The following is a 15,331-nucleotide window of genomic DNA, read 5'->3' as shown; positions in this document are numbered from 1 at the left end:
ATGAAACTATATTCTTCGATAAAACAATCTCTTAGATACACAGTGGAACTTCTTCATAAAATAAAATATAAACTGTAATACATTTTAGATATGTTGTATGTGCCATTTTTCATGGTACATTAAAAACATATACATTAAATATTTAATGTTGAGAAACAGGCAATCTTCATGCAGAAGTAGAATTTTTTAAAATATATTTTGCTGTTGTAATATGCTTCTTCTCTTGAAGACCTCTAACAAGTCCTCAAAGAAATACTATTACAATGTTTAATATTCTCTATGTGTTCTTAACACTATTTAACATATTATTTGAGTAATGGTTCCTAAGTGCTCTGTTGAGATGGAATATTGGTCAGATTTAATGAAAGCTCTAACATCCAAGTCAAATCTGAAGCCATATTCCCATTCTGTTCTGACAGATGTGGTACTTTAGATCATTAAAAAAATTATTTGCTGCTGTTGAAAAATATGACTTTCAGAAATGAAAAATTAAAAGATAAGTCATTTTGAAACTATTACCTGATTAATTACTTTATACCAATGTTAGCATTAATCACAGCAGAACCATTCTAACTGTCTCAAACAGCTGTCTATAGTGATTACTAGCAACCAAGGGTGAGCCTCTGCCAGAGACCTAGATGCACTGTATGTCTAAGTTAAACTTTCAGAAAAATCCACAGGCTTAAATCTACTGCTGGCAGAAGAATCTAAGGTCAGGATCTTTGCCTGAAAACAGATTTTCTCCCATGAAACCACAGAGGAATGTTGTTGTTTTAAAAAGCTGGGCAGGGAAAAGTTCAACCCCTCCACCAATTTCTTGGTGGGGTAGAAGCTCCTTCACTCCCCCAACCCACACAGGATTGCTAAGATACTTTCTGTTCTCATTATAACTCTCCATTTCATTACATGCAACAATGAATATATTTCAGACTTAGTTCAATTAATAGCATTTTTGTTACTGTTTTAACAAGTAGGGATGTCAATCTATGGACTCTGATGTGAGTAAACTGCAGGTCCTGCATCTCTTTTGACATACTAGCTGGAGCTGCTGGGAATTGTTTCAGCAGCATCTGGAGGGCCACATGTTTCCCACCCCTCTTCTAAATATTTTTAATTTAAACTCTTATACGGGCCCTACCAAATCATCTGGCATTAACACTGATTGCAAGTACTTATTAAATGAATTACAGTCAATAAATTGTTTGTTCTATAATTGCAAAAATACATCTCAACTAAGATGCAGGTTAATTCAAGGACTACTTGAACAGTTTTATGAAAGCTAGTAAGAAGTATCTCCAGGTGGTGGCAAAACCAAGTGGAAGCAATAATGTAAGAAAATAAATGAATGTATATATAGTTCAGTGTGCAAATTTCATTTCACTATCCTCGCATTACTAGTGGCCACTTGTGTTCGAAGCTCTCCACTGAATAGTGTTTGGTAAGCCACTAGAGCAAATGGATGGATAACACAACATGCAAAAGTGTTTTTCAACAGACTTAATATGACTGCTGTAATCTATGGAATTTGCTTCAAGCAAAGGTATTTTTCTAAAACCACAATTCCATTGAAGACTATAGGATAAAGAACACATTTTTGAACATAGTGAATGAATGAGTACTAAACAGAATTTTTTAAATCTCTTCAAATATAGATATTCTGAAGGGTTTTCATTATCCTAATGAATTAAAACACTTAAGTTAATTGAGGTCTAATGTTCTGAAACAAGACTTGCTTTCTGTATGAAAGCTCACTTAGGAGCTATCAGCTGGATCTCTTCCTCTCTCTGGATTTCGGGTGTCAGCAGTTCTGCAGCTATAAATCTTGACTGTGCTTCTCAATATTGTTAGAATGTTCATCTTAAATTTAAAAATTGAATGTGCTTTCCTTCTCTGTTGGCAGTTGTTGCTCAAATTAATTTGTTTTCCTCTTTTACTGTGGTTACCCTGTCACAAAGGTTGCAGAGTAATTTGAATTTTTAGTAAGTGTAGAATAAAAACTATCACGATGTTATATTATTAACTATAAGAATCTGCCTGGTCAAATAGCAGGAAAAGGCACCTTTACTGGCCTGAATTTGAAAGTATTTTGATCCTTTGATGGACATCTTTTTTCCTAAACAAAATACTTACTGGTTGCTGTAGGTGAAGATGCCTCACCTTCAGTGGATGTAGTGATGGGCTTAGTGTCTGTCATGGTCTGGGTCACAGGTCTCACCGCACTGTGATGGGGAGAGGGTGCCAAAACTGGAGTAAAATGGCCAGGCATTTTCCCTACTACTTGACCACTGCTGTTAGGCTACAAAACAAAACCAGAAGAATGCCTTGTGAAATACACACATAGTGCCTTATCTATCTTAGGGCTTCCAGAATTCTATAGCTGTAGAGTATCACTTTGACATACAAATCTTTCTCTCTGCACAGAACTGCAGTCTTAATAACCAGGGTTAACGTGGGTGTGCTTAAAGCCTGTGCAACTTTTTCTCATGAAGGTAATTTTCTCAAGCACCTATTTATCATATAAGAGACTCTCTAGTGAATGCACGTTATCGATCCTAAATGTGTAGCAATATCCAACAAATAAACCAGCAAGAAGGACCCAAATGGTATCACTAGCTTCTGCTGGTCCTAATTAGATGACTGGAAAATGCTAATAGTTATGTAAAAAAACAAGCACACCCCATGTAAAGTTTTCCCCCCCCTTTTTTAACATATGTGGACATATCAATATGTTATCTTCATTCAAACAGTATATAAAGGTGATGTAATTGAACAAAAAAACCTATAAAAATTGACTTTGCAATCATTTATTCAACAAAAAAATTAACAGATACACCATTTCCTTCTGTGGAAAAAGTAAGTGCACCCTTGGTTCTAATATCTGGCATTGCCCTTTCGGCAGAAACAACCTCAAGTAGGCGGTTCTTCTAACTACCTACCAGTCTCTGACATCAACTGAAGTTTTTTTTTTCCATCCCTCCATGCAGAATTTCTTCAGCTGTGTGATGTTTGAAGGATTTCTTGAATGCACAGCATTTACTCCACAGCATCTCAATGGGATTTAGATCTGGGCTTTGACTTGGTCATTACAGAACCCTCTATTTCCTTTTTTGTTTTCCCCAGCCATTCCTTGGTGGATTTACTGGAATATTTAAGGACATTGTCATGTTATAACTTGGTTGAGCTTCAATCTTCTGACTGATGGTCTTACATTATCCTCAAGCACCCTCTGGTATAGTGAAGAATCCATAGTGGATTCCATGATGGTGAGCTGCCCAGGCCCTGATGCAGCAAAGCAGCCCCAAACCATAACTTTTCCACCACCATGATCTACCTTTGATATCAGGGTCTTCTGGTGAAATGCTGTCTTTAGTTTTCATCAAGCATGTCTTTTGGTACAATGGTCAAATAAATCTGTATTTGCCTTGTCAGTCCAGAGCACATTGTTCTGGAAGTCCTGGTCTTTGCCTAGATGTTCATGAGCAAACTTTAGTCATGCCCTGATGTTTTTTAGAGACTTCTTTCAGCATCTTGTGTTCTGCTCTCAGGCTGAACTTGCTGAGATGCCCTGGTCTGGACAAGGTTGGCAGTTGTTTGAAATCTTCTCCACTTGTAGATGATTTTCTGGCCAGTGGAATGATTGATGTCCAATTGTTTGGCAATCATTTTAAATCCTCTTCCCAGACTCATAGGCATCTCTAACCTTCTTTCTGAAGGCTCAGAAAGCTCTTTCGATCTAGGCATGGTGGTATCACAGTTCAACAATAAAGAACAAATCGAACTAAATTTTTGAGGTTTAAATAAGATAGGTTCCTCCCAAATCCTCTCTAATGTGGTTCTAATCATATGCACCTGATCTGGTGCACCTGATCCTAATTTTAGGTATCTTAGGTAGAGATTAATATAGGACTGTACTTACTTCTTCCACATTTGGAAATCTGCATTTATGTGTATTTAAATTACACAATGGACTACAAAATGTAAATGGTGCATATTTGTTATGTCATATTACCTATATCTATCAATTTTGTTGAAGTGAATATCAAATATCTGTATGTTGAAATACGTTGAAAAAGTAAAAAAATTCAATGGGGTGTACTTACTTTTTCACATGATTGTTGTCCAGGGCGAACAAGGAATTAAAAAGGATTCCTAGTGGTCCAGGACACCTACCAGAACCCCTCTATAATTGTGAATTTTATATTAACATATACAGCCTGAGAGTTTAATTATTACATAAATACTGCCTATTATAAATGCAGATGCTCCTATGTAAACACTGGAAACTGTCTATTAGTTCAGCAGGAGGAATAATAACACTGTAAGTTAACCATATAATTAAATAATAGTAAATTGCACTAAATTAATTGTAGTAAAATTAATTTGATTACTGGGGAAGTTTGGTGTATGGTAGAATCAACCATTTTATTTTTATTGTTTCAACTATTTACTTTAAAAGAATGCCTAAAAATCTAGATTGTTCGTTAATGAATGCCTTGGCAAATCCATTTATATTCAGAAAGTCAAAATACTGATACAATGTTTCTAAAACCTATACCATTGTCTGGATATGACCCAGGAAGTAGATATAAGCAACAATATGACCCATGCAACAGAAGGAAAGATAAAAAACTTAAGCACATATGTGCTATCACCAATTGAGCTTCATAGATATTATTTATTAATAACATACACACATTGTACTGCAAATGTATGATTCGGCCATTTTGAAGTACTACATTCTAGTAGTCGTATCTGAACAAATGAAAACTTACTTTCTAATGTCCTGGTAGTTTCAGTACAGGTGTTGCTGAGTGCTGAATACAAACATCATATATCATGAAATATGTTAGTTAACTGTTTATTTTGGTTAATTCTAGGATTTCAACCATTCCAAAATATCTGCAGCCATAAAATCTACAACAATCACTGTACTCTTCCAACAGTGTACATATTTACCTATAACCTTACATAATGTAGGACCCAGGAAGTAAAACAGAGTAATCCAAGTAAACCTGTAACTAATAAAGCAATATAATGAAGTGATATTAGCGATGAATGTTAATAACAATTAAGTCGCATTTGTTTTGGGGGGTATACTCTTGGTTTGATTGTACTTGTTTGCTTCTATACATTCTTAGTTTTATTTTATCCTGCTTTTAATTGCCTTACCTTTCAGCTTAAGTTTTTTGAGATCAGATGCATCCTGTACTTCTGCATGTGGATGCAGAAACATGCAAATATTCACCTACTGGATGTCATGCTAATGTTGCAAATTAGCTTAAAGTAGTGTTAAGTTCTTTTGCTTCAGTAATACAGGATTGCAATCTATACTTACTGCAATTCATTAACTAATAAATGTAGTGTGTTATGTGTAGATATAGAATATATCTATAGCTACCAAGCACACATTTAATTTTAAGATACTCAAATTATTTACATCATGAAAAAGGATCAAACACCTAAGATTCTTGGGACATAAATTTCTGCCATAGTTGAGAGCAGCTAGTGCATCATTTATTTATATAGAATCAGCAGCAGAAACAGGGTGATACAGGGTGGCTGCAGAGACTCTATAAAACATAAAAAGTATTGCAGATATCATACTAATGTTTGAAGTTTAAATATATTTGTTTTACTTAGATCGTCTGTGGAATAAACCAGAAACGTGACATAGTTGCATAATACCATTGCAAACAATCTACAACAAAGAGTGCTAAAAAGTACTGATAAAAGTGAGCAAGCTATTTAATAGATTAATTCAATTAATGAACACAGCATTAGTTGAAATTAATTATCAAGAGGGAGATGTCTGATGCTGACCTCTGACAACTTATAAGGGTACTATAACCCAACTACAGAATTCTCCTGGTTCAATTCTCTTTTGATATTTAGATTTTAATTATACAATGTACCCTTTGATATATCAGTCCATGTACAAGCACAAAAAAATAATTATTGGAAAGACCAGAGATAAAGCTAAGTATATTTAACACCCACTGATATCCATGGTATTTAAATACCTTACTGTACACTGAAGTATCATTTTAAATGAAATTTGTAATACTTTTTAATGTAACAAGATGTTAAAAGAGTCACAAACATGGTCTTTTCATAATATTTATTAAAATGTGATTTATGGCATGTCACTGTACGGTATGTTTATAGGATTAGAGGGTCCAAAAGACATTTAGGTGTCTCTTAAATAATATCTTTACAATACTGTGTTCCACCCTAAAAGATTCTTCCCAACATTTCCTCTGGATTGTTTCTAATTTTTTTCAACAGAAATATAGTCATAAAGTTTTTAAAATGTTTTTACTTTATTTTATTGACGGTTAAATAAAACTGGTCATATATACCAAGACTGTTTAAATGAAGCACCAAGGCTCTCAAAGGTGCTAGACAACTTAAGATCTAGTAGCAATAGCAACTGAACAAAATTTGGCAGCCCTTCTAGAACTATCCAGAGACGCAACTTAGCTATGATAGTGGTAGTGTGAAGGGGAGTGGGGGGTTAGGAAAGATGTTATTAGATAAGCTTGTCACACTGTGTAAAAGAGCATGTTAAAGACTGTTGCAACAGAGGCGGAGTCTCTCTCAAGCAGGAATGTGGTTAAATCTACTTTCTCACAATGAGGATGACAAAACATGAAAGTGGGTCACAATAAATGTTCTTCTATGAGGTGGGCAAGGAATTGCTGCTAAATATTTAGCATGGGAGAATGGCCTCCCAACAGGTCTGCAGCGTTGATTAGTGGGGCTTTACTTAGATCATTCTGAATATTACTATCAAGAATCTTTTGTTTCAGGTGGACCAGATTCTCTCAGGGCCAAGCATAGTCGAGTAATGGCCTAATAGCTCACTGCACTGTAAATGTGGGAGGATGCCACTGTTTCCAGAAGTTCTAAAATTGCCTCAGAGTAGGGAGACTAAAGCATTACCCAAAACAATTTGAACCAGAGTTTCAGGTGGAAAAGCCCCATGCAGGTCGTTGCCACTGCATTTAGGCTTGATTCTAGTCTCAGCAAGAATTCACTATACAGTATGGCACTTGCAACAGAACTCTCTCTTACCATGATTCAGGTTAAGTCATGAGAGTAAAAAATCTGCATGTTGTAAAGCAAGTGACTGAGACTTTGCCCTGAAAATTTTCATAGCTATCAGGGAAGTGATTATTGCCATAGTGATTAGCAGAATGCAAAACTGTATTTGCAAATTTTGGGGCCCTAGTTATGACCTCCCATTACTGATAGTAGCCAATGCTTGGAGATGAATGCCCAGGTATCTAAAGACCTTGATTTGGTCCATGTTAGAGCCATTAATTCTCCAGGAGTGATGGTGAGAACCAAGCCTTTTAGAAAATATAAAACGAGGCCTGCTTGTGTTAAATCCCCAAGAGGATAGCTTCAGCATGTGTGGAATGGAGCATAACTGTTGCTTAATATGGAGGGGTTGAAATCTAGGTTTTGTCAGGGCTTAAGCCTGTGAGTTAATACAAAATTTAAAAAGAAGAGGAACCAGAATGTAGCCCTGCTTCATTCCTTTGTAAATGTGGATTATAGGTGACAAATGCCTGAAATTCCACAGCAGACCTGCACTATGTTATTTTCATGTAATTCCACAATCAGCAAAGTAGGCACTGGGCAATGGAAGAGGCAGCCAATTTTATTATACTGTATAATTAACAAAAAATAGAACACTGAACTTGAAATATTGCAAAAACTTAGTTAAGAAGTAAACTTGATTAACATTTTATTAACACTACCATGTCTTTTTCCAGGCTTCTGCGACTGCTTTACAAGCTCCTTCTGTCAATCTCACATGGATGTGCATACACCATCAACTGGTGTCACAAAGCAGCTACTTTAAAAGATATGGCTGGTTTAATGATTCAAACAGATGTACTTAATTAATAAAATTGTTATATTATATATTGATCATCTCGATCCCAAGTACTCTAGGCATATCCCTGTGTCTTGTTATGCATCTCTTGAAGGATTTGCACATCCCTATTTTTAGCATTAACAAATATATTCTGCAAGTGTCTGTAATGCCCATGTTTTCAGAAATTAGCTTCTAATGCCTAGTAAAAGTATACCTAGCATATGTCGATGAAGATTCTCAGTCAACCAGCTGGAATTATCTGTAGGTTGAGTCATGGCAACTGGGTTACTTTCTTTTTGGTAGAAACGTTTCGCTGCTTGTCCAAGCAGCTCCTTCAGTCTGGGCAAAGGTTGGTAAGGAGACCCCATATATGTCTTCTAGGTGGCTGCATTGTCCCTACATCTGAATGGCTTGTTAATTGTGCCATGGAGGTGTGGATTGTGTTTGGGATGTCTTACTCCCAAATCCCTCGCTCATCCCCAAGTGGATTGTTAAGCGTGGCCTTCCTGGTGAACTTGTGGTCTTAATCTTCCTGGGGACTAATGAAAGCAGCAAGAAAAATGGGGGACAAGTTGTGTCTGAGGCCTCCACCTCTACTGAGGGAAGGATTTTCCACTTTGGCATGAATGGATTCCTTAACCCCTCTCTCAAACCATCTATCTTCTCTGTCCAAAATGTGATCATTATTGTCCTCAAATGAGTGTCCTTTTTCTTTAAGATGAAGGTAAACTTCTGATTCTGGTCCAGTGGTGTTGCTCCTCCTGTGTTGGGCCATCCTCTTGTGTAAAGGCTGTTTGGTTTCTCCAATGCAGAGCTCAGAACACTCTTCACTGCACTGAATTACGTATACTACATCGCTCCTCTTATATTTCGGTGTTCAATCTTTAGGGTGTACAAGCCTCTGTCTCAATGTGTTAGTGGGTTTGAAAAATACAGGCATGTGATGTTTTCCAAATATCCATTTTATCTTTTCCAACACACCGGCCATGTAAGGAATGACCAGGTTCTTCCGCTGACTCTGAGTCTCAGCTCTGTCTGCTGTTGTTTTGGGTCTGGGGGTAGACTTAGATTTAATGAAGGCCCAATTTGGATACTCACAGGCCTTCAGAGCTTTTCTTTCTTTTTTGGCATCCATGGAGGTGAGGATGGTTTCTGCCCTGTGAAGTAATGTCCTGATGACTCCTAGTTTGTGTTGCAGTGGATGGTGGGAGTCAAACATCAGGTATTGGTCTGTGTGTGTGGGTTTCCTGTAAATCTCTATTTCTAGCTTGCCACAGGTCCCAATAAGAACCTTACAGTCTAGGAATGCCGGCCTGTTGTCCTTGGTGTCTGCCCTGGTGAACCTAATGTTTGCGCCTATGGTCTTTATATGGTCTGTGAAAGCCTGTATCTCCTGAGCCTTGATTTTTACCCAGGTGTCATCCACATACCTGAACCAGTGGGTGGGCGCCATTCCCTAGAATGTGCTGAGTGCTTTCTTCTCCACTTCCTCCATGTGTAGGTTGGCAACAACAGGTGACACAGGGGAACCCATGGCACAGTCATGTTTCTGTCTGTAGAGGTAACCTCCATAAGAGAAGTAAGTGGTGTTGAGACACAGGTCCAGAAGATGGCAGATCTGATTTGGGTAAAGGTTGTTTCTCCTGTCGAGGGTGCTGTCCTCTTCTATTCTCTTCCTAACCGCAGTTAGGGCATCAGTGCTGGGGATGCTGGTGAAAAGAGAGGAAACATCGAAGGAGACCATGGTTTCATCTGTATCCAGTTTCAGGACCCTAGCTTTAGAAACAAATTCTTCCAAGTTATGAATGTGGTGGTCAGTGTGTCTAACCAGAGGTGCTAGTATGGTGGCAAAGCGTTTGGCAATGTTGTATGTTACTGAATTTATGCTGCTGATAATGGGTCTGAGAGGTGCCCCTTCCTTGTGAATCTTAGGGAGTCCGTGGATGCAGGGGATGACTTCTCCAGGATACAGACAGTGGCAGGTTGGCCTATCAATGGAACCCTCTTGTTCCAACTGTTTCAAGCCGTCTATCACCTTTTTCTTGTAATTGCTGGTGGGGTCTCTTTTCAATTTTTTTCTATGTGTGGTGGTCACCCAGGAGTGAGGTAATTTTGTCATGGGAGTCTGCAGAGTTTAGGACAACTGTGCATCTTCCTTTGTCTGCAGGCAGGATAGTAATGGTTTCATCTTTGCTGAGGGCTGTCAGGGCTCTCCTCTCTTGGGCGGTGAGGCTGGGAGGAGGTGGTTGAGCACCAGATAGCACTGCAGAGATTTTAAGCCAAAGTTGTTCTGCTTCTTCAGTGGGTAGATGGTTGTTATGGATGGCAGATTCTGTGGCCATAATGAGCTCCACCACTGGAACCTGCTTGGGAGTGATGGCAAAATTAAGACATCTCTCTCTGGCTGGGTGAGCTCCCTGTCTGAGAGGTTCTTCACCCACATGTTCTTTTTGTCTTCTGTTGTCCCATCATTGTTGTTCCTCCCAGCGGGTTCTTCAGCTCTTTGTTTCTGCTTATTGCAGGAGAGAAGGACGTCAAATTTCTTAGTTTGTCTCTCCTTCACTTTGTGGTGTTGGGCCAGTTGTGTGATGTTACCAAACTGGATTACTCTATCCAGGACTGGGTTAGGAAGGGTGGCTGTGAGTTTCCGGTGAAAGAGCACCATTCTTCATGCTGCTCTTTCATTAGTCCCCAGAAAGATTAAGACCACTTCACAGGTTCACCAGGAAGGCCACACTTAACGATCCACTTGGGGATGAGCGAGGGATTTAGGAGTAAGACATCCCAAACACAATCCACACCTCCATTGCACAATTAACAAGCCATTCAGGTGTAGGGACAATGCAGCCACCCCGGAAGACATATATGGGGTCTCCTTACCAACCTTTGCCCAGACTGAAGAAGCTGCTTGGACAAGCAGTGAAACGTTTCAACCAAAAAGAAAGCAAGCCAGTTGCCATGACTCAACCTACAGATATACCAAGCATAATAAATTGGATGTTTCAGAAATAAGTAAATTCAAGTTGATTGGAATGGGCTATTTTAAAACAGATGATTACAAGTATGATTACAGTAATTCAGGTGATCAGATCATATGAAAGAATGGAATGGCAATGATTGAATGGAATCAGAATCACAAGGACTAAAGAAGCCATCTAGGCCACTAAGTCCAAGATAGGAAAGTTCTTCTAACATTCAGTCAGAATCTATCTTCCTGCAATTTCCTGTAAGTCGATTTCAAGATTTACTGGAACAAGATTCTTTATTTTTTTTTTCTATGTGTCATCATCTCTCTCCAGAATCATCTTTTCCAATATCCAGCTCCTCCAGTATCTGTTCAGAGGACTTGTTTCCTCTGAAACCTCCAACCATTCTCATCGACCTTTACTAAATCTGTTCCATTTTTTCCTGAATCTCTCTTAAAAGTGTTCCTAGAAGTAGACATAGAATTCAACGTAAGGTCTTACCAAAGAGAAATGTAATGAAATAGTTACTTCGCATTATTTAGAAATGCATTTCTCTTGATGCAGCCTAGCATTGTTTTTTTTCCTGCAACCACATCATATTGACTCACTCTGAGTTTGCAGTCAACTGCTGCTGCATATCAGCCAAGCAGTCCCCAACCTCTACTTGTGCATTTGATTTCTACTTCCAAAGTGAAGAATTTTCCACTCCTATTACTCTGAACCAAATCTGCTAACCTATTGCAGTCATTTTTAATTTCATGTCTGTTTCCTAGAGTATAAGCTATCCCACACAATATTGTGTCATCAGCAAATATTGTAAGCACTTCCTCCACTTTCATCTAACTCATTAGTAAAGAGGGGGGGGGGGAGAGAAAGGAAAGAGAGAAGACCCGTTTGATGCCGCACTCCAATCTGGTGAGGAAATATGATGAACACTCTTTGAGTACAACATTTGAGCCGGCTATGTATCTTAATTGTCATAACATACAACCCACACTTAACTAGCTTATTAATCTGCGTATCATAGGATACTTTGTCAAATGATTCCTTCACGTTAATATATATTATGCACACAGCATTCTCATATTCTATTAAGGAAGTTACCCAGTCAAAAATATGGCAAACATGAGCTATCTGGATTTCTCAGCATGCTTTCCACAACCAATGACTAATGATATTCTGGTGCAGAATAAAGTCTTCTTTATTCTGCACTACTGCTTACAAGAAATGAAGAGGCTATCAATGGTCTATGTCCTTTTGGTGTAGACTAGATCTGCAAATATTAAGGCTCTGCCCTTCCATTTTTTTGGGATAAGAAGGAATAGGAAAATTGTTGATTAGAATACTATACTTGGAGTTCTGAAAAACAAGTTTACTTTGGACATGAAACAAAGATCAGGATGAAGAACCATCATATACAATTCTTCCTTGAACAACAAAGATCCTATTTCCTTCATTCTTCTTGCAGTTATGAGTTGCAACTGAAAGGAAGACTTCTAGGTGAATTACTTAAGTGGTATGGAACACAGCAGATGGCAGAACCACAGAGATAAGGTAAAATCTCTAGTGGGAAACCTATATATCTCTGATGATGACAAATCTGAAAACCTGAGAAGAAATGCCAGATCTATGGGTGACAAGAGAAAGGAATACACACATCTACAAGATGCAACCTAATATGGCCGCTTGTCTTTTTACAATCTTACCCGTCAGACTTCACCACCCATCCTTTTCATTTGCTATTGGGTGTTTTTGTTTTTGTTTGTTTCATTATAAACCTGAGGACAGACCCAGGTTATTATAAACCTGAGGACAGAGTCCTTTTTGTTACAAAAGCTTTTGGGAGGCTTTTAGGCTGGAAGATAGAACAGAAATGCTTGAACTAAAATTAGTTTCACTAATCCAAAAAGGGGGATCTTTGTTCCAGAACAATCTAGCTTTTTAATTTTCTTCAAGGAAAATTAGCAATGGAATAAATACTTTAAAATACACCATATATTTTATTGATATCTGAGATCAACTAATGATGATTAATGCTTACTCAAGATCTGAACAAAAACCCAGCAAAACTAAAGAACTTTAACTCAAGAAACCAATAATGATGGAAATAAAGTTTATTCACCATTATGAAGGGGGGGAGGCTTGGCTGCTTGCAAAAAAGCAAATTTCCTGAAAGATTTTTGGCATGAGAGCTATTCTGAGCATTAATTGATCTGGAAATTTTATTCATCACACCACTTATGCAATATATTTCAAAATAATTCCAAAAATGTTAATGTTTTCACAACTTATAATCCTTAAAATGAACTTGTATTGTTGGCAGAACGATAAAGGTTGATAATTATATTTTAAATGACTCCTCATAATTGAAGAAACAAGTTCACCATTTCACCACAAGTGAACTTAAACTAACATCTCTTCTACAAACTGGAACTTGTATAGATCATGTGTATGAAAAAGTGCAAACAATAACCCCCATGGAATAATTTTATGCTGAATAAAGGAAAATTAAATTACTTCACCTATGTATTATAATGCATTCTTCTTAAATTTCTAAAACTGCAAATAGCTTCCACAATTCAAATTCCCACCAGGTTTTTATGTGAGAGGTATAAATATTCCCAATCAAAACCAGGTACTATTACTTTGTATTATTATAGATGTTCTAGTTCCTGTTATAATTTTAGTGTCAACAAAAATATTTATAGCTTTTACAAAAACTTTTGCATCTGTTCCAGGATCAAATTCTCTCTAAAGATCAAATTTATTCTTTCTAGTATGACATTTCAATAGATCCACAACAACCGCTTGTCCTAAAACCTTAACAATATTGGCTATAAAACATTAAAAAAGTGTTTCAGCACCATAAAATAATACACATAGCGCAATGCTCTTTGCGTAACAAAGGGATACAAAGGTAAACTGCTGTCATAGCTGCTTTGTCAGATCACAATTACCAGAATTGTTTTAGCATCATAAACTACAAAAGATTAAGTAATGCGAGGGGTGGGGAGGGAAATGATGGAGCAGAATGACAGTAAGCCCTACTAATCTCACCCTATCAGTTCACAAAGACACTTAGACAGTTTCTGCAGACTGGGCTCTATTATCCTCTGTAATGTAAGGATAATACTAACTTGCATTACAGGACAGTCATTAAGACTGAGCCAATAATCTTGGTAAAGCATCAATACAATAACTCATTAAGAAGAGCTCACATAGATTTCATACATCCGTACACAGCTAATATTCATCCTAAAGCCAAATGATTCCCTAGTTTAGCGGAAGCAGCCTTGGTTTCCTGTATATTTGGTCACATGTAATTAAACGCAACTAACGTTATACTGCAAAACAACAGCTAGATTCCTGCTAGTTTTATGTATTTAAACTAATTCTGCTTACAGAATACTACGACAATCTTACAAATAAAACAGAAGACAAGAAATTACTTACAAAACTGATATGGGAAGTGTAATGCACTTTAACTGGTAATCTTAATCCAAATGAGTCTAACATTAAACAATGGTTGGGGGAGTTTAATTTAGGTAAAGCTGTCATACTATGAATTTTTATACATTATGAAAAATAAGAGTAATATCACAACAGTTACTTGAAAACAAAAGTGAATGAATACGCTTTGAGGTGAGAAAAGTATAATGGAATTTGACATGACATTTGTACAGATGAAGTTTTGGAAATTATGATCATCATGTGTTTAAATGGAATGCATGTTAGTTTGGTTCAAACTGCAATTGTATAGAACAATTCACTGTACTTGCTCTATTCTTTTTGAAAAAGGAAATTTTTGTACTACTACTGGTTAAAACCTTGGCATCACTGTATACCAATGAATTTACATTCTGATGTCAATCTTGCAGAATGTAATTCCAAACTAATGCTATGATATATTAAAGTATAGCTGTGTATAGTTATGTAATTCACCCAAAGTCCTATTTTATGAAAATTTAAAGGAACAGGGAACTATTTTCACAATATTAGGGCTCACTATAGGCCTCTAGGCAACTATAGATTTCCTTCATATGGAAATTACTGGCCTGAGTACAAACATTTATGGAGTAAACAGAAGGGACTGAAGATTTCAGTATCTTCTCCAAACACCTAGATGGGTGCAGCTGGTGGTCAGTAGGGGGAATTTTACTTAATAAATAAAAATACCTTTTTTTAGCAATCAAGACTTGGCATTATTCAGGAGAGTTTACTTTCTTCCCATTATCCAACGATTATTACAGCTTCAAAAGCTCTTTATATGCAACACATGAAACATCAAGTGATGTAGTACAAGAGTGCCAGGTAAACATAGTATCTTTGCAAACTGTGCTAGAGCAAAAAGAAAAATCCCACAGTTGAAGAACCGATACAAGCAGTAACAGAAGAGAATTAAAGCTAGCAAAAAACAAAGCACCAAAATTCCTAGATTCTCTCATTGGATAATCAACCATGGGAGCAGCATCCTTTGAGT

At 37.2% G+C, this 15,331-nt stretch overlaps 1 protein-coding gene across 9 annotated transcripts in view; it reads right to left on the bottom strand.

Moving 5' to 3' along the window:
- Positions 1–15,331, bottom strand: part of NFIB (nuclear factor I B) — a 234,456-nt gene that overhangs the window by 49,179 nt on the left and 169,946 nt on the right. For 3 of the 9 annotated variants that reach the window (XM_063295050.1, XM_063295048.1, XM_063295051.1), the window contains exon 9: positions 2,131–2,296. The exons of 5 other annotated variants lie outside the window; for them this stretch is intronic. In XM_063295050.1, the coding sequence (XP_063151120.1) occupies positions 2,131–2,296 (166 nt within the window). The remainder of the gene's footprint in view (positions 1–2,130; positions 2,297–15,331) is intronic. One more of the 9 variants, XM_063295049.1, reaches the window with a different exon arrangement.

The sequence above is a fragment of the Candoia aspera genome, chromosome 2 (assembly GCF_035149785.1).
Source record: "Candoia aspera isolate rCanAsp1 chromosome 2, rCanAsp1.hap2, whole genome shotgun sequence".
Classification (NCBI taxonomy): Eukaryota; Metazoa; Chordata; class Lepidosauria; order Squamata; family Boidae; genus Candoia; species Candoia aspera.
This window is presented reverse-complemented; position numbering and strand designations above follow the sequence as displayed.